At 39.6% G+C, this 19,440-nt stretch overlaps 1 protein-coding gene across 1 annotated transcript; it reads right to left on the bottom strand.

Annotated features, from left to right (window-relative positions):
• Positions 1-8,425: 8,425 nt before the first annotated feature.
• Positions 8,426-13,806, bottom strand: adrb2a (adrenoceptor beta 2, surface a). The gene is made up of 2 exons (XM_054598083.1): positions 13,660-13,806; positions 8,426-13,340 (listed from the first exon to the last, which is right to left on the bottom strand). Exon 2 carries the CDS (start codon positions 13,338-13,340, stop codon positions 12,099-12,101), a length of 1,242 nt encoding a protein of 413 aa, XP_054454058.1. The 5' UTR covers positions 13,660-13,806; the 3' UTR covers positions 8,426-12,098.
• Between the last annotated feature and the right edge of the window lie 5,634 nt (positions 13,807-19,440).

Genomic DNA, 19,440 nt, shown 5'->3' on the forward strand with positions numbered 1-19,440 from the left:
GTCCATCTCCACTGACCCCTCCTTCTGAACGTGTGATAGTTGCTGCAGTACTGGACAACTTGACCACCATTCTGGCTGAAACAGATCAACCAACCTCAAGTTCAGAGACAAACTCTACTCCCCTCCATTCAGGAAATACAGCAAAGCATAAATGCTCAATTACAATTAAAGAATGCTTTTTTCAAAGTGATAATAAAGTATCATCAGAAAATTATACCTTTAGTGTCATAAGTAAAAGTACTTATTATAAGATGGCCTCTTTCAAAAACAGGTCTGTTGTTCACCCTCTAATATCCTAGGAATTATCAGAAAACAACTATATAATGGCACTTATTACAGGTAAGGAGTATCCTTCAAAGATACAGCTACATTTAAGTCAAAATAAATATTCATTCATTATCTAATACTAATTTGAAACTTATGTCTCTGTATATGCTGAATGATTTGCTTTCCTTGAGGCATATTTCACATTTTAACAACCTCTTCAAAGCCTTTTGGTGCATTGTTGGGGACTATTTTCTTTCCCGTATGAATGCACATTGGGTGTTTTAGTGAGAATTCAATTAAACTACAATGTCAATGTTGATGTAATGCAGGCATATTTCACCTAGTGCAATGGTGTTGCTCATTAATATGTTTTCCATGGTGTTTATGGCACAGAGGAAGGGGTGCAGGTGTGCTGCATTACTCAACGAGGTGCACCTGGTCTGGGAAAGAAGTGGTTAAAGCTCTTGGGTCAGCAGCAGAAAGAGGCCTCTAGTGAGGGGACTGCTGGTGTCGCTACCTCTTATCCAATGATTTTATTTTGTGTTATTATGTGTTATGTTGTTCTTAAGGTTTCTTGTGTGCTTGATTTGGGTCACTGGTGGAATGTGGGTGGGGTGTAACACTAACTTTATCCTTACTGATGGAAGAAAACACAAGCTCATTTGACAAACCTAATGTCTCCTCTGTTTGTACAGCTGTGCGCCACTGGAGCCACAACACGGGTAGGAGGTGATTTATTTCCAGTGCTTTGCACATCAGCTCAAGAAAAGGAAGCAGTTCATTTGTTTGGACATTAATGCTGTGGCTTGAAATCACCACAAGAGAGAGCTATCAGGTTGATTTTGGGTTTGGCTGTAACAAGCCACCTTATTTCTTTTTTGTTCCTCACTTTAGCCAGAGGTGGGCAGTGAGAGACAATTCCTACAGCAGCTGCAGCCTGTTTTGCATCAGCTGCTGCAACAACTTCCAACAGGTGAGAAAGACAGGAGGAAAAAGAGTTTTCCATAATTTGCCTGCAATGGCAGCAATCCAAGGTGAGCACAATGGAAAGTGTTGTCTCTGTCACATTTTAGACTTGGGTTCACTTAAAGTCCAACAACAAATTTGTGCAGGAAGGTCCTTTTAGGAGACTGAAAAAAGTTAAGCGTTTATTTTCTCCTGACAGGATAAGTTTAAAATACAGACAATATCTAGTGATTTGTTCAGTATTTTGCTGTGTGAGTCCAATCACATTTGTGAAATTGGCGTGCCGAATGTCTTTAACTACAATAAAAGGATAAAAACTAGCTTCCAATTTATGGAACTGGCACAGTGTAAAATGTAAGAAAAGCAATCAAGTAACTAGGAGAGAGAGTTAAGTCTAGGCCAACCAAAGAGAAACTGTTAGGGATTAGGTCGTAAAGCAATGAGCCAAATGAGAGAACGTTTGCATTCATGGCCTGCATACTGATTAATGTTGCAGGGCGTTCCCTTCCCTCACAGGCATGAGTTCAAAACCCGTTCGATTGTGCCAAAACAACCATTGAATTGTTCTTCCTCTCTAAGTATTCCTGGGGTTACTTTCAAAAGATCTTTAGGAACTTTTGGTTAACAAGTTTTCTGCTCTTCACTTAATTAAATGCTAATGTGGAAGTAAAGCTGGAAAACACAAGGTTGGAAAATTGTATGAGGCCAATAAACTTTCCAACAAACTATGTGAAATCATAAGGGCATAGAACGTGAATTTCCTATTGTCTAATTTCTTTGGTACAGGAGAGAGTGATGGTTAAAAATAAATAATCCAAAAAATAATCAATTTTCACCATGATCTTCCAATCTTGAAACAAGTTTGAACAAAAGTCTACGATTACAGATCATGAAGTAACTGACTTTCTGAATATGAATGATATATCAATGATACAGCAGGATGACTTCCTCCTGAAACAAGAGGATTGTCCATTAGCTTTTGTCGTAAATGACATTCTTAGATCGAGAGATAAGTTTCAGGAAACAACACCAACCAGAAAGGTTTTCATGTTCTGTACAAACTAGAGCTCTTATGTAAAAAATGCCCAAGAGCATTTACAAGTAACTATGAAATCCTAGAAGAAGATCAGTGTCTAATTTATGCATATTTGCTTGAAAATCCCAAGATCTCATAACCTAACACTTATGAGAACTTATTACTTATTTTGAGTAAAACTGAATTGAAAAGTCAGTTTAACTGGTTATAAAGTAGTAGGATTTAATGTAGACTGTGAAGAGCACAACTATTTATCAGCATTGCATTTTTAAGAGAATTTATATAAGTGAGTGGGAACGGAAAAACTAATTTGTGACAAATTGTCCGAATGAAAGAATAATAAATTAAAAACACTTAAAAAGGTAGAGAGAAAACACATTAAGACTAAAAACAGAAGAAATTGGCAAATTAGCTAGATCCTTTATGTAGATAACTGACTGGGGTTTTGGTACATGAAAATTGTGCTGTACAAATGCATACACAGACAAAATAATTTAGGGATGTCAATGGACCACTTTGAGGTACATACAGGTAATACAGCAGCAACACAAATAGCAATTCAGGACTTATTCATCATTTTTGGATAAGTAACCATATGAGAACTACTTTGTGGCTTTTCTGCTTAATCAGTTTGCAAAAATGACAAAAAAGTGTGTCAGAAAAAGTGAGTAAGCACCCAATGGAACCAACCTTCAGGACAACCAAGAAGTTGGCCTTTTAGGGCTGCTTCTGTCAGAGTCATGGTCACACCACTGCACATAGTCAAAACTTTTTTAAAGGAAAATTAGCCACAACAGAATTCAAAGTCTGAAAAGTTGATATAGAACTCACTTTGATGTTTGATCCACTTACATCCAGACTTTAAGAATTATTTGTCTTGTTCACACAGTCTTTACCAATAATGACTAAATTTGTCATGAAATAAAAATAAAACATACTTTGAAAATTGCATAGTCAATTTAAAATGTATGATTAACATCGTCTAAAGAAATAAGTTGCTTTTGATGTCAATCCTCTTGTCAGATCCAAAAAACGATTGTGTTTTAAAAAAACTCCCACAGTAGCGCTGCCAACATTTAATGGAAATATGGTCCCATGGTAACATTTTCCCAGTTAAGATAAATGCCAGTTGTCAAAGTTGATGGATGCAGCATAGACAGGGAGGACCCAAAGGCAGACTAATAGACTGGCAGTGAAGATACTTAAAAACAGTCCTGACAAAGGAACTGGTCAGTATAAGTAATGAGTGACTAATTACAGGGGAAGAGCAATCAGGTGTGTGTGATCAGGAGGTCTGCTGAGTGCAGGCCTAACGAGGGACAGCTGGAACTAATCAGGTCAGGGCAGATAACCAAAAGTGGCGGGAAAACACACAAAGGCAGGAAGGGAAGTGATCTGAAAAGAGAGGTGAGTAATGCAATAAAACAGGACACACACAAAACAAAACAAAGAAATATAAAGTTAAATGTCACTGGGAACATACATACCTGATTTGGTCACAGTGCAACGTCAGTACTGTTAGAATATGCCTGGTTTGCTGTACAGTTCTGCAATCTATACAATAATAACTATTCCTCTGGCTTCCTACAGTGTTTTAAAAGATGAAGATGGTCAGTTTGTTCTTTCATGGGAGACTGGTTAGTGTGTGCTAATATCATGGAAGGGTCTCAAAGCAAACTGGAACATCAGGTAAATCAAGGTGAGTAACTATAGAACCTCGTGAAGAACGTTTTGTCAACAGGAATTAGTCTGTACACTTTACGGTCATGACCTTGAAATGCAGTTGTAAATTCCTGGGATGATGTAATGTTCTGATAACAGGTCTTTCAAGTTCCTTGCACTTGAACTGGTTTGAACATGGTTTCCTTTGCACTTCAAGTACAACATCTCGTCTGGCTTTATATTAAAAGTATTAAAATAAATGTTGTTTTTAGCGTTAGCATTAGCATAAGGAGACAGGTGATAGCAAACAGTCCCGTATGTCCATTCCCTTGATAATCCCTTGATAATGCAGCAACTGACATATAATCAAACAAACTACCCATGCTTAGTATTTACTTATGGCCTGATAGGTGTTTTAAATACAATTCATATCTTCCATTTCACATGCAGTGCTTAATGAATCAGGGTTTACTCTTGTATACTTCTTTGCCACCGGATATTAAACTTAGACACGCTTGTTGGCATGTCCCCATATCCATAACTTCTACCACCCTATTGGACAACTGATCTTTGTCTACCATTTAGTAAACACTGAGTATGTAGACTGTGAAGATACAGTGCTTCTCATCTCCCTCCAAAACTTTATATTCAAACTAAACATAACTGTTTTCTAGCGTTACATAAGGCACCGGAGTGATACCTAAAAAAAGGCATCAACAAATATAATTGCTTGCGATTTAGAATACAATATGCTGGAGCTGGCTCAGTCCAATTGATTACTTGGTAGGAAATTACTGTTATTTAGTCAGATAATTGAGCCATTAGGAGAGAAAGAAGGGCATCATTACACTGCATCCTCCTAAGCCTGTGTCAATGTGCCGATTCATTCAAATCTACAACCGACGTCATCCCCCACCTGCAGCAAGATGAAATAAATTAGAAATATGATGAGGCCGTCACTTGAAAAGTCATACAACCCTCCCAGCTGACAGTAACCAGTTAAGTTACTGTGTGTGACCGCACGTGCACTCGGTCAGATGACTTTCTTGCCCTTGTGTTAACCAAAGCCAGAATGCATTTTTCATCAACACAAACAGATGTATTCAGTACTTCACACACTGTTTACAAGAACACAGCAGCATCTGTGTCTGTGTTCTTGTCTCTGTGAGAAAATAATCCGGAGACACTTGAACCTTGTAACTCGCAAAGAGTAAAGCAGCGGACACGAGAAAGTAAGAGAGGAGATAACAGAAAGAAACAGGAGATTAGAGGCATCACATCTACAATGTCATTAAAACAAACATGTTAGCAGAATATCCTGTTTGAGAACTAAAGTATTTTTGAAGTTTTGTTTTATTGCGCTTTCATTGGCCTTGAAAACAGAACGAAGCCCTGTTTTTATAAATTCATGTTTGCTTTTATAACCTCAGGTCGGGTGGAGCGAGTCTTTCAGATGTGGGCAGGCTATGATTTGAGATGCGCCTATGCACGCAAAGAGATCCCCACGCTCTCAAATACACACACATGCGCATGCTAGGCCCTTGGGAGTGAGGGGACTGCAGACATTGTGGTGCCTCAGTCACTGTACTCACTCAAAGTGCCAGGGGACTTATCGATCCATCAGAGACAATGTTTCCACATGCTTCACACCCTGTATGAATCACTGCCATGATTAAAACATCTGAGAAAAATAATCATCCTGTACCAAAACAAACTCTGCTTTCCAGAGAGTTTTCTCTCCACGGGGCTTTAAAAAAAAACAACCTGTTACTCAGTAAACATGGGGGATCTAGATATGGGAAATGTCCCTTTTACATTGCTCTCAAGGAATTACGTATTACCATGCATGGACCTATCTCTGAAAGCCTGAGCAGACTGTTGACAAAATAAGTTCGCTTTTTCAGTTTCTTCAAAATTCTCTGTCAGAACTGAAAATTGTCCATGAGGCTCGAGGGAGCACGTGGCAGATCTCATGAATTATGTCTGCAAACATCCCTGTGGATCGCCAGTCAATGATGACCCATTGAAGCGGCGCTCAAAATCGAGCAGTAAACCTATGAGTATATCATGTGCTGTAAATGAATTTATTTTAGTTTTTGCCTTGTTAAATGAGGCATATAGCTAAATTACCGCAGCTTCAGTTTCGCAGCGTGTGGGTCTTGGCTGCTTAATAATAGCAGGTGCTACAGTAGCGTAATCCCCCCAAGCACTTTGGATAAAAGGATGAAAGAGGCACGGCTGGCGTTTTCCATGTTTTTGGGCGCTACATGTGAACCGTCCCTAAGGCTGATTCTTCAGAGTTTACATTACTTCATGGGTCACAGCATGGCTCCCTGTAATTGACTGTTCCCTAAGCCCCACCTCTCCTACTTACCACCCCCTTACCCGCCGATCTTTACTATCTCCTTACGAAGTTTACAATGAAAACAGTCACTTCCACCTCACAACCACCTGTTGGCTGGAAGTACAACTACTGCTAGTAGGTTTTATCAGCTGTAGCCAGCTGGCTTATTAAGCCAACATCAGCTACGTGAGTTGGTTTCGCTTGCTGTCTTTTCAATGTTTCCAGCTGACTATTTTAAAAACCCAATAAAAGGATCATTCATTTAGACTGGATGGCTAAATATGTGATATTGTGCTTTAAGACTGAGGCTAAAGCTGACAGGTTAGTTAGAAGTCAGCATCCTCATCTGTTGATGGTCCATGTAGAACAGGGGTGGGCAATTATTTTTCCCAGGGGGCCAAATGAGCAACTGAAAATGTTTTGGAGGGCCGGGCCAAAATGCCGAACTCAATTATGCATAATATACATTTTATTTCTATATAAAAAGCAGTAAATGGCATTGTTTTGACCGCTGGTAAGAGTGTATGTTATTATTTGGCAATTAAAAGGTGAGGTTAGCTTTCAAAAATATCATTTATTCAAATAGAATTTCCAAAATGATAAACAAAATGTGAAACATTTGACTCATTTTCAGTCACATTAATAACAAAGGGCATTTTGAGTTTCATATACTATTGAAACAAGGATTTTCTTAGCTTTCTAAAGACATCACATCATCTTTGTAGCCAAAATAAACAAGACATGTCACTGAACTGTGTAACTGTAAAGAAAAGTGTCCCAGTTTTGTAGCCTTTTTGACTTTACATGCCTATATTAAACATTTAATGTTTTCAGAACTGTGCAAAAGAAAAGAAAAAGATCAAGTGTCCCATTTCACTTGTTATATTTCCACATTTTAGTGTTCTTCAGTTCTTTTTTTTTCACAAAGCTGGTTCTGGTCGCTGCATCTCTGGCTGCATGCAGCTTTGTAACACAGCCTTGTTGTTTTTCTAGCTTTGCTAATAAATCCGCTCGTTCGGCATCAGTCAGTGTTTGTATTTCTCTATGTTTCGTCTCGTAATGCCGTTTCAAATTGTACTCTTTAAACACGGCGACATGCTCCCCACACACCAAACACACAGCTTTACCCTGGACTTCAGTAAAGAAAACAGTAGTCGTCCATATTTGTTTGAAAGTTCTGCTTTCGGCACCACTTTCCTCTTTTTGGCATGAGCCGACATTTTCGCATTTTTCAGGGGTGACAAGGAAGGAAGACAGGCTGTCAATCACACGCATTTCACGTGCACAGTTGACGTGCACGATTGCGTGCACTGTGAGAATAAATGGGCTTCAAAATAAAAGCAATGCGGTACACCCATAAGATAATTAGAAAATATGTTTTATTTTCTAATTATCATGTAATCTTTCGCAGGCCGTACAATGCCCAGGTCTGATGTAGAAGGAGATGGAAGACAGAGTTGTTTTTTGTGAGCTAGTAGATATAAGTAAGAACAGAGAGAGCCAGAGAATAATTTTCCCCCTCTAGTCAGTACTAAATAGAATGAAAGTCTGACAGATAAAGAGGCAGAGAGGCCTAAACTATAGCAGAGGATATGTTCTACAAAGTATGACTTGTTATAAGGAGTATATGTTGTTAAAAGTAAGTGTCCAAAGTCTGTTATACATGAAATCTTGATGTATTAACTTATTTTCAAAACCTGTTTGATAAATTGCCCATGTCTGCATTCCTAATCATAATAACTACTTTTTAGGTTTTTAAATCTTCATTCGGTAGATGAACATGAAATGGACATACAAAATCCTTTGCACTCTGGCAAGTGCCAACTATCGAGACATTCTTATCTTTCTATATATCTCCCTTGGATATTTGGGATAGGATTAGGTGCTACTTGGAGTACTGGGAAGGCAGACAGTTTCAAATGGAGAGTGGAAACATTTTCATAATATCCTGATCTCCTTCCTGTCCATCATTCCATCTGGATCACATGCTGATCACTGGTTTTCCCATACTGAAATAGATTTTACTGCTGTCAGTGTGCAGGCCTGATGCATTAAGAAGGCTCGTACCTTATTATTCAAGTTCTTTGTATTGTAGAGAAATACTCCACTACTCATTATTATAGAGGACACATCAATAAGGACAATACATGGAACATGTACATCATTTATTTCAATACAAATGTTACAGCACGTACACATAAATACCACAGGACACCACATGTTGTAACAGGCTTCATTACCTTATCAAACAGTGACAAAAAACTTGTGCGAAAACAGTTTCCAAACATTTAGTAAACATTCAGCTGAGTGACGACTTCTTTCACTCGAAAAAACAGTTCACATGTAATAGGTTTGTTTTTCATATGACGGCTAAAGCAATACTCCATTTTCATTGAGAAGTCAAAATCATCAATTTATCAGGACAGTCCACCTTCAACAACATCTGTGCTGAAACTCTGCAGATTCTCATGACTCACTCTTTTTTAGTCGCAAACAGGAAGGAGGATTTCCACAAAAATATTATGGTACAAGTGAACTCTCCAGCCAGTAATTGTTTACAGTTCATGAACTGAAACGTGGATTCAATTGTTCAAAAAAATTCTGCAAATGTTTCTTAAAAGTGCCATTGAGTGCTGCTTTAAATTAGTGAACAATCCTAATCTAAATTGTGCAGAGCGGTTTATGGGGGGGCAACATGACTTTTATCAAATAGGGACAACAGTGGATCAGTGAGGATAGCATTAGCATTAGACCACCTCAGCGTTGATCATATTAAAATATAGAAAAGATTAAAGATATACATGCCACTTTGTGATATATTCTCTAAGACTTGTCTTTAACCCAGTATCCACTTTTAAAATAGCTTTTCATGCATGCAGAGTTGGTACCAGTGGATACGATGGGTGATCTAGGGCCAAACTTCATTATTGGAACTGAATGTTCATTGAATGCATCAGTAGACAAACCATCAACTGTACTTGGAATGTTCTAGCGTCAATTAATGATTCAAGACTCATTGCACATAACATTGTTGTGTCCTCAAGCATAAGGACTTGAAGACATGAATTAAATTCTCTATTATACAGGCGTATTGATGAAACAGTACCCATTAATATCGCTGAGACAGCTGAGGTGCAAGGAGAGGCCACTGCCAGGAGGGAGCAGTGTGGATGTACAGTTCACAACCTACTCCTCTTGGACTTAAACTGATCACAAACACATCACCACAATTTTGTATAGCAGACATGCAAACCATCACATGCACAAGCACAAGTGTTTCTTAAAAAATAAAACCATTTTCAAATCCAGCAGTGACTCATCAGTGTAGTCTCAATGCGACAGGTAATTGAGTAAATACAATAGTCATTTAGCAAAAGTCTTGGTCTAGAATCGTTATCTATTTTGTGCTTTGTGCGTCCTGTACAGTGAAAATGTTGAAGTGCTGAAGCTGAGAAGAAGAAAAAAAGCAACCTGGAGAACATTTGCTATGACATTCAACCCCTGTATTTACTTTGCTGTAAATCCATGAAAAAGAAAAACAGCAAAAAAGATCAACAGACGGGAAGGCTTGTTTTTCACATGGCAAACACTGACGTAAGATGATAACGTATCTACGTCTATTCTTAAGGTCAGTGACAACAGTGCTGACCAATCCTAGCGATACAGTACATATGGATTCCTCTGAGGGAACAAAGTTCACAGTTTTTGACTCCAGTCAGCTGACCAGAGGCAACGCTACATGCACTAAAACACAGGTCACTAACACCGATTTAGACTGGCAGAGAGTCCCTGCTCACCCCTCCCGTCTTCTATAGCCACATTTAGCATGCTGTCACTTTGATCAGGACATAGAGAACACCAAACTGACAGGAGAAAGGGGCTTACACCTGCAACACTAATCAGTTAGTGTGGGAAAAGTGGCTGAATTCTCCAATTTCAAGCACCTGCATGTGAAGCGCTAATGTTCCGTTATTGCTTGCCTATGTCAAAAAGTCCCAAGAGCCCGTGATCTTAAGACGGGAGATAAGAAAGAGTCTCATTTCAGGTTCGCCCTTTGGATATCATCAAATCTCATCATGCAGATTGGGAACGGTATGCTTTATAATGTACTAATCTATTTCAATGTTTCCTAAGAGGGAGTTATCGGATTCTCCAGCTAAATGGTAGAGATAATGGATTTATTTATGTTTATTATACTGGGCTCAGCTGGATTGGGGGCATTTCCTGGAGACTGAGCATCAAGCAGCGTCTAAAGTAGACTGAAACTGACTGAAACAACTGGAACAGCTGAGGCACTGCTCACAAATGCAAATGTCAGACAGATTTCACAAAGATCCAGACATCCGTTTACAGACTCTGGGAAATCTCAGGGAGCAGAGACAAAGGTGCACTGCTCTGGCCTTTTTTTTTTTCTCATCTCCGTTCATCTGCCTCTGAGTAGTCAAAACCAGTCTTTAGCCTGGGACGCTGTTATCGCTTGGCTATTTCAACGCACTGTTTATTATTGTGTGTGGTTTGTACCCTTGTGCCATGACTAAGGAAACTGCTTCTCTGGTTTCAGTAAACACTACAAGCTGAAACACGGCAACCACACATTTTAATAAACCAACAGGGCTTGTGCAACAAAAGGGATAACTGTATCTGTTGCTACCAGCACAGAGATGGGACAATACATATTTAAGTAAGGCTTTATAATGTAACATTACTGGTTTACATGTCAAGAAAATTAATAAGTGGACTAAAAGCATGATCTGACTGGTAGAAAACTTTGTTAAACACTGTGCATTTATTTTTACAAAAGAAAGCTTCTAAGGTCAATTCTCAGGATAAACTACATTAATGCCACCTGCTTTAAAGATAGTATATATATTTATAGGGCTCACCATTGAATCTGGCTCATACTACCTATACAAACTACCTATACATGTTTTCAAAGGGTGGCCCGAGGCATTTCTCAGTGTGCACCAGTGAGATATAGATAACTTCATATCTCTGGTGCCATTTGCTGGCAACAGGAACACCCATGCAACAGGCTGTAAAACATTAGAGCAGGCAGCAGGGCCTCCCAACATAGCTGAGCAGTGAAGAGAGAGAGAGAGAGAGAGAGACAGACACAGGTTCTGCCACACCTGTTCATCATTATCTTTCACACTGGGACAATCATTTAAAAAAATAAATAAACACAATAAATAAACATAAATAGGGTTAAAATGCTAAATTATGATTTTGGTTGGTTTGGAATGTACTTCAAACAAAGCACCAAAGAGGCATTAAGTTTAATATTTCCGTGCTCCTCATTCATTCTCTATTGGAGAAAATGACTTGCTAATCGTGCCAAAGTGGCATGTCCAATGGGACAGCTTTAAACAATTTACTTTCAATTTCAAAAACATTTTCATCTTAATAAATTGTGGAATCTTTTTCCAAGAACTCCGAGACAAGAAACATGACCACAAATTAAATCAGAGCCAGGTAATTAGCAATTATAAAAAGCACAGATCATTTAGTAGACTAAATAAACAGCTGAGATAGTGCCCTAGTGTAACTCCTGTGGACAGTGAGTTATTGTGAAATAGTCAGTTAAGAAAGACATGAAAAGATGTGATGAGGTAGGTGGAAAGTTAAACATGAGAAATGTAACAAAAGGAAAAGTGATCTACCTACAGTATTTATTTCCTCCGCTGAACATGAATATTACAGTTTCTGTGAAGCAGTCTCTACCAGCCAGTTGGACTGGCCTTACCTTCATTAGTCAAAAAATGTATGGCAGCAGTGTAAACATGTCTGGATCTCCCTGTTGACAGAAGCCTCAGGGCTCCAAGTTTAAAGGACAGTCGTTACAGTCGTTATGCCTTTCTTACAATTCCCGTTGGGGTCCACTGCCTGGTCCCCCGCTGTTTTCCCCAGACAGCCTTCATTAGCCTCACTGTCTTCCAAGCTGCCCTTACTCCTCCCTTGCTGCTCGCTCTGCCAGCTGTGCCTGCTGTAGAAGTATCCGTTCACGGGCCCCGGGTTGCTGAGACGGTTTCTTTTCATGCAGAGGATTTCCTTAAAGGCATACCTGAACTCAGGACTGCGGCAGTAAATGAGCGGGTTGAAGGCCGAGTTTGCGTAACCTATCCAGTTGAGTATCCTGAAGGTGAGCCCAATGCCCTCCACCTTCCATATGGCCACCACAACGTTGAGCAGAAAGAAGGGCAACCAGCAAAGAGTGAAGATCCCCATGATGATGCCCAGTGTCTTAAGGGCTTTGTGTTCCCGCAGGCAAAACTTAGCCTTCTTGTTGCCGCGCGTGTTGCTAGCCTCCAGAGAGTTTAGGTTGCTGTTGTCGCTGTTTTGAAAACGTCCAACGCTTTGGTCAATCTTCTTCAGTTGGCGCTTGGCCTCCTGGAAAACGCGGCTGTACACAAAGACCATGATGACCAGAGGGATGTAAAAGGAAATGATTGAGGAGGTGATGGCGTAAGCCATGTTGGTGTAGAACTCACAGCAGTTACTGTTTGCAATGCATTTCTTTGCTTTATCATCAACTGATATCCACCACTTCATGTGGATGGGCAGGAATGACGTCAAGGCGGCAATCACCCACACCAGCACAACCACAATGCGAGCCTTGCACTTGGTCAGCATTGACTGGTAGCGGAAGGGAGAGGTGATGGCCAAATAACGGTCAATGGCGATGACACACAGGGTCTCGATGCTTGCAGTCACGCAGAGCACATCAGTCGCGGTCCAGAACTCACACCAGAAACTGCCAAAGTGCCAGGTATTAAAGATGATGGAGCAGGCACCGAAAGGAACCACAACGAGACCCATGACCAGGTCAGCACAGGCCAGGGATGTGATGAAACAGTTGGTGACATTCTGGAGACGCTGGAAGCGGGCGATCGCTGTAATGACCAGGATGTTGCCAAAGACAATGACCAGGACGAGTAAGGACATGACCATGCCCAGCAGGATCATCGTTGCCTCGCTGTAACCCTCCTCATTGTTAGCTGGGTCCGATGACGAGTTGATCATCCCTGCACTCACATTGAGGTACACTGGGAGGGTTGTACTTCCCATCTGAAGTGACCATATGTAAATGACACACACACACACACACACACACACACACACACACACACACACACACACACATACACACACACACACACAGAGAGAGAGGTGAAGATCACAATTTGAATGTTGATGCATCAAAACAACTAGCAATTTAAAAAAATATCTAATGTGTCTGTTGTTGGTTGTATTTTCACCAAAAAGGGGAACAAAAAGTACAGCACCAACACCCCGAAACAATTACATTACATCCTGCTCAACTTCAGCAAGCACAGCTTAAAAAAACAACATGCTAAACAAGCCAAGCTACAACAAAAGTACAAACCTCCACAGGTAGTTGTCTGGTTTCCTGCCTCCCATACAAAGTATAAATGTCACTGTTCAGTTAGCTCCTTTACTGTCACATGTCCTTCTTTCTACTGTCTGTTTTTCTTAATCTCCGTGTGTCTCTCTCACTCAGTCCCTCAGTTGAGCAGTGTTTCTTCTAATGTGTCTCCCAGGCTATTTGTCAGAGCCCTTATAACGTGCAGTGGTGACATCATGGTCAGTGCTCAGCCAATCAGACAGCCAGCCTGCGGAGGGTGCTGAGAGCTCCCGAGAGTTTGAACACATTGTCCCTGCAGCCGCCGCTGCTGCTGCTGCTCCTGCTGCTCCTGCTGCATGAGACAAAAGCTGCAAACACAAGCACAGACCTTTTTCTGGCTTTTAGTTTTTAGCTAGACATCTTTTAAACTTATGCAAACTATGTACTAATGTACAGCTGAACTACTTTTTTTCTCTTAACTTTAAATACAATGGTTTGAATTCTAAAATATAAAGTTAAGAGAAAAGAAGTAGTTCAGCTGTACATTTCAAGCACTGAGGTTTTACAGCTTTTGCCTGTCAGTCTGGATCATATCAAAAACAGGTGAAGCCTTCTCTCCAGTGCGCTCTCTATGATTTATTTGGAGGTTTGACTATTACTTTTGCCTTTTCCTGAAAAAACTTTGGTGTGAGTGCTTTTCCAGCCCTGATGCTTTGATATAAAAATGTAGACCAACTGCACGAAACTAAAAAGGGAGAGTAGTTGAGTCCTTGCAGATACAACACATAAAATCCCCGAAAATGTGCTCATGAAATATTACATTGATAGATAGGTAAAGGATAAACTGCCATTTCTGGTATCAATCTGCTCCCAGTGCCCTGAAAGAGTGCCCTGTAGGACACAAACAAACTCTCACATGATACTGCATCAAAAAAGAAAAAAAACATTAGGATCCAGGACAAATTTGCGTTTCTGTAAAGCATACAAGGTTTATGCAAAGACTGTGGAATGGAGCTATTCATTGAAAGGTTACTGTATCACTATTCAGATTCTGAGACAGAATAAACTGCATTATCTTTGTATTATCTGCATTAGCTAAACACACAGAGCTCAGTGCTTGAACCTAAATGCTATCAGTGACAGATAAAGATAGATGTTGCCTGCAAATTTCCCTGCTGCGGGACTAATAAAGGATTATCTTATCTTATCTTATCTCTTATGTTTTTTCTCTGCTTATATAAATAATACTATGACTATGTACAGACTTACATTATTTTATACAAGCATTAGCTGAGTGTGTGTTTGAAGAGATGGCAGGTTAAGAACCACTTAATCCTATTTAAAGATAGAGCCCTGATAACCTTACGACAGTTTGGACTTAAACTAGAGACCTAAACTGCCGGCAGCAAAGTCACACATCAAACACAAACAGTATTCATTCTTTGAATGACGGATACTCCCTGAGTCCTGACACCACACAATATAAAATAAAATAGGCATGTGCTATGTATGGGGAGTTTTCCGTTCAATATTTACTGCGTTGTTTTTACTGCTAACTTCAGTAAAGTGATTAATGCTCTTTCAGACACCAGTCATCAATAGATGTAGATAAACAACATTTTTTCCAGGCTTGTTGTGCAATGATTTTGCTCCAGTTCTCTTCGATAATAATCACTAGCCAAGGATATTATAACCAGGCCTTTGAGATGAGCAGGAGTGTTTAGTTATTTATGTGAGTTGCAGGTGTGTTTTTGTGCATGTATCTAACCCAAAACAAAAGAGCTCAGATATGTGTTACCTCCTGCTATGATTTCTCATATTGCTTTTGAGCCTTAAAGAATTTTACCTTATGTTGCCCCCCAAGTGGAGGTCCATCCAATTATCTCTTTAATCCATGGTAGAATTTCACTAATTTTAAAACAGATTACCATAAAATGCACTAAAGATATTCATTGCAGGGATTTTGGTGACCCCTGACCTTTTGTCTGGCTTTACCTTTGCATGACAGGATATCTGAACATGGATATTCATGATCTCAGAATGAATTCAAATGTTTTGGTAACCTCCCTACCTTTCTTCTAGAGCTGCCATAGAGGTGCCATTTCCATTGAATTTCCATGAAATTGACACATCTCCCTTCACCTAAGGATAGACCCCATTTCATTTTGAATGACCCTTGAGCTTAGGTCTTGTATCAATGAGGTGCAAATGTCACCGCTGCACCTAAGATTAATGTGAATGCTCCCCATTGAATCAGTTCACATGACTTTGGTGAAACACATGGCCTTATCTCTTGATAAACCGACAGTACCAACCTTACGTCAATATGGTTTCTGTTATCCTCCACTTGTATGGAGTGTGGGGTATCACGAACACTGGAGCCTTTGTGGGCTCAGTCTGCTGATACTTAAAAAAGACTTAATACATACTGTTTACTTCTTGTCTGACCTGTTTGATCATGTGATCATTTTATTGTGATGAGCTATTTGCTTTGAGCACTGAACTCCTCAATAGTCGATTCTTGGGATAAACTTCAGTCAGCTTCTTTACATGTTGAACTTTGCGTACGTACCCTAAATGTAACGTAAATCCAATTTCTATTTTAGGAAGTGTGAGTCTGCATGTTCGATTAATCATGACTGGCTTCCTCGGTCGGTCTTCCTGTATCCTGTCACATCCAGGCAGAGCTAGGATCCTGTCCCCAGTTAGATATTGTAAACCGCTCTGTTTAGTCAAACATTGTTTGAATAAATCTATCTCCCCCTCCACACCATCTCCCATTAGATTCCCATCTCGCTCCTTCATAGAAAGTTGTGATGTTGACCTGATGACCCAGCATGCACCTCCCACCTCCTTCCACTCTATTTTTCCTGTATTCTGTAAGGAACAATACCTGGAGGCATTGCTCCTCAAGGGAAGGCACTCGGAGCATGAGAGGAAATGAGAGAGCCTGAATACTTTCTCTCACTTGTTTTCTTAAATGTCAATTGACTTTACTGGTATTACACTTGCCATGTTTGTTAAAATAAACACAACCAAATAAAAAGCGTATTCAGTTTCTTGCAGCAAGTTAGATGAGGAGATTGATACCACCCTATCGATCATCTCATCTCACTCTCAACAAGAAACTGAATGTATTTCCCAAAATGTTGAACAATTCATTTAAATATCAACTAATTATTACTCAGTAAAATGTAAAATGTTGACAACCAGCAGAGTTAAGTAAAAGCTTCTAGACAGTGCTGTCCAGTCATTATGAGTGAACAATTTAATTAAATTAACACTGATGAATCTCCACTAGATCCACACCATTTCAGAAATAAATGTGCAGATTAAGTAAGTAATGTAGCACAAGCATTTGCAAAGTGCAAAGCATAATACATTTCTCCCTGTTACACACACACACACACACACACACACACACACACACACACACACACACACACACACACACACACACACTTATGACTTAGTAATATTACATTGACTAACATTCATTCCCTGGAGACCTACCCCTTACCCTTACCTTAAACCAAGCTCTCACCCTATAATGTAGAGATAATTATCGTTATGAGGATGTGTATTTGGTCCCCATAAGGGAGACGAGTCCCCACAATGTCACTGTGTAAACAGATGCATGTCCCCACACGTCATGAAAACATACCAACACATAGGCACACATACACACACACTTCTGTCCAAAAACATACAGTGTTTTATTTGAACACACAAACAATAGAAATATAAAAAATGTGTTATCAAAAGTGCTTTAATGCAATGCGTTTACCAATTGGTGCATGTTTCATAAGCCATTATTTTCTCTCTAAATTCCTCATACAGGAGACAGAAAAATAAATGAAAACATAAAAAATGTATTTAAAATTGAATGCAATGAACAAAAATGCTGACTGTCCAGCAAGGTTTAATCCATTCAATCTCTGTCTAATTTAATAAATTATTGTCAGGCCAATCATGTTCTTATTCATTGGAACATTTCCCCTTGGGATTAATCCAGAGCCTGAACCACTAATTGGTTCTGTGGTAAAGGCCCCAGGGGAGCAAAAGAGTGTATGACCATCAAATACCAACATTTCTACACTGTTTGCACTGCCATGCAACTACACATGCAGAATATGTTCTTGATGCTGGTGCAAAGTATCCAAGTTGTTGTTACATGTTGTTCATATAAACAGAAACAGTAAGATAAAACGGTTTGTATATTTAGAATTTGGATCAGACCATATATAGACTAAGCAGTTACTGACCGGGAGTCATAGTTAACGGAGTTTGCCCCTGATAAAGTTCAGGCGGAGGAAGAGGTTGTAAAAACACTTCACTGTATTATTCAACAATGTTTGGGCTGTGGCTTCCAGACAGATTTCAACATATACAAAAGATAAATTAAAAAATGTCGTCATGGGGGCCTGACCAATGTAAAACATACAGTGTATTACACAGGGTGTGAACAAAACATTTTTAGAATTCGGCAACACAAATCAACAAACATTTCTCGGCAGGGCTTGCATTAGACAAGGGACAGCAAAATCTGCTGCACTCAGTGAAAAAGGGTAGAATGGCTTCCCAAATCCTTTCTTTGCTTAGCAGAAAATTTGCTGGTATCAGACTCATTATAGGTACGTTAATGAAGGTTAAGGTTGTATGCCGTGATTGACCCGATGACCAATTCAGTAAACTAGAATTTTCTGTTGGTAAGACAGGAATTCTGCCTTAACTCTTGGATTTAGGGCAGGATTTATGGTGCAAATTAGGTAGTCAAGGCCTGAGCTGCATTATTACCTTTGTTTATTATATTACTGTCCTTGTGAGGATTTAATTAGTGTGCACAGATATGTACCAATCAGCAAAAAAAGTCCCTGTAGACCTCCGGTCAGCACAGAGGGGAATTTCAATCCATCTTTTCCCTAAAAAACAAACTTCTAATAGTTTAAGACATTTCTAGCATAATATGATGTTTATACTCTTAGGTCTTCTTGCCATTTGAAGCTTAATTATTGTGTTGTCACATTTACTGTTAATGGCTTTAGGCAATGGTGAATGTAAGTTGATGGCGGTACAGTAGATAGAGATATAAATAAATGAACAGCTACCATTTTATCTCCCAAACCGATTGAATGAAAGCGATGGAAAATGTTCATCCTAGGTCCAATCCTGGAGCTGCCAACGATATTAATCATGAATTTCTGGACACCAGTTAGTATTCATGGAATGGGAATAGGGATGCAAGCCCATTTTTATTCTCGCCTTTTGATCACACTGTGTGCTTTATCCCCGACCCTACACAAAACAATTTTTTGATTTTCTGAACAGTTGTACCCCACATTTGTAACTTTTCAACGCAAAATTTGTGTTAATTTGCTCTTCTAAATTGAGAACCCTAGGATCTTCAAGAGTGTACAAATCTGCATAACTGAGACAGCCGGGTATGGGGCTGAACGATGGAATTAGTCCTTTGTTTTTCCTCTTTCACAGTGATGAATGTGAGAATAAACAGGGTGCGGACCGATTTCTTATTCTTTGCCACTTATGGAAGCCATTCCATCCTCTAACGACACCCTGCCTGTTCTCTGTTAATCTCTACAGTGATTGATTGCAGAAAAAAAGTCAACTTTTGACCCGTTCCAAGCTAAGTGAGTGTAATATGTTTATAACGGCCAACGGCTTTCTCTGGTTTTGTTTTTGGTCACAACATTGGCAGATATTCAACTTGCAGAAACAGCTGCAGTCTTGAATTGTTTGTGTCCGCTGAGTTAGGAATCCAACATATTCACAAGAGACCTTTAC

Source organism: Anoplopoma fimbria, chromosome 4, assembly GCF_027596085.1.
Source record: "Anoplopoma fimbria isolate UVic2021 breed Golden Eagle Sablefish chromosome 4, Afim_UVic_2022, whole genome shotgun sequence".
NCBI classification, from domain to species: Eukaryota; Metazoa; Chordata; class Actinopteri; order Perciformes; family Anoplopomatidae; genus Anoplopoma; species Anoplopoma fimbria.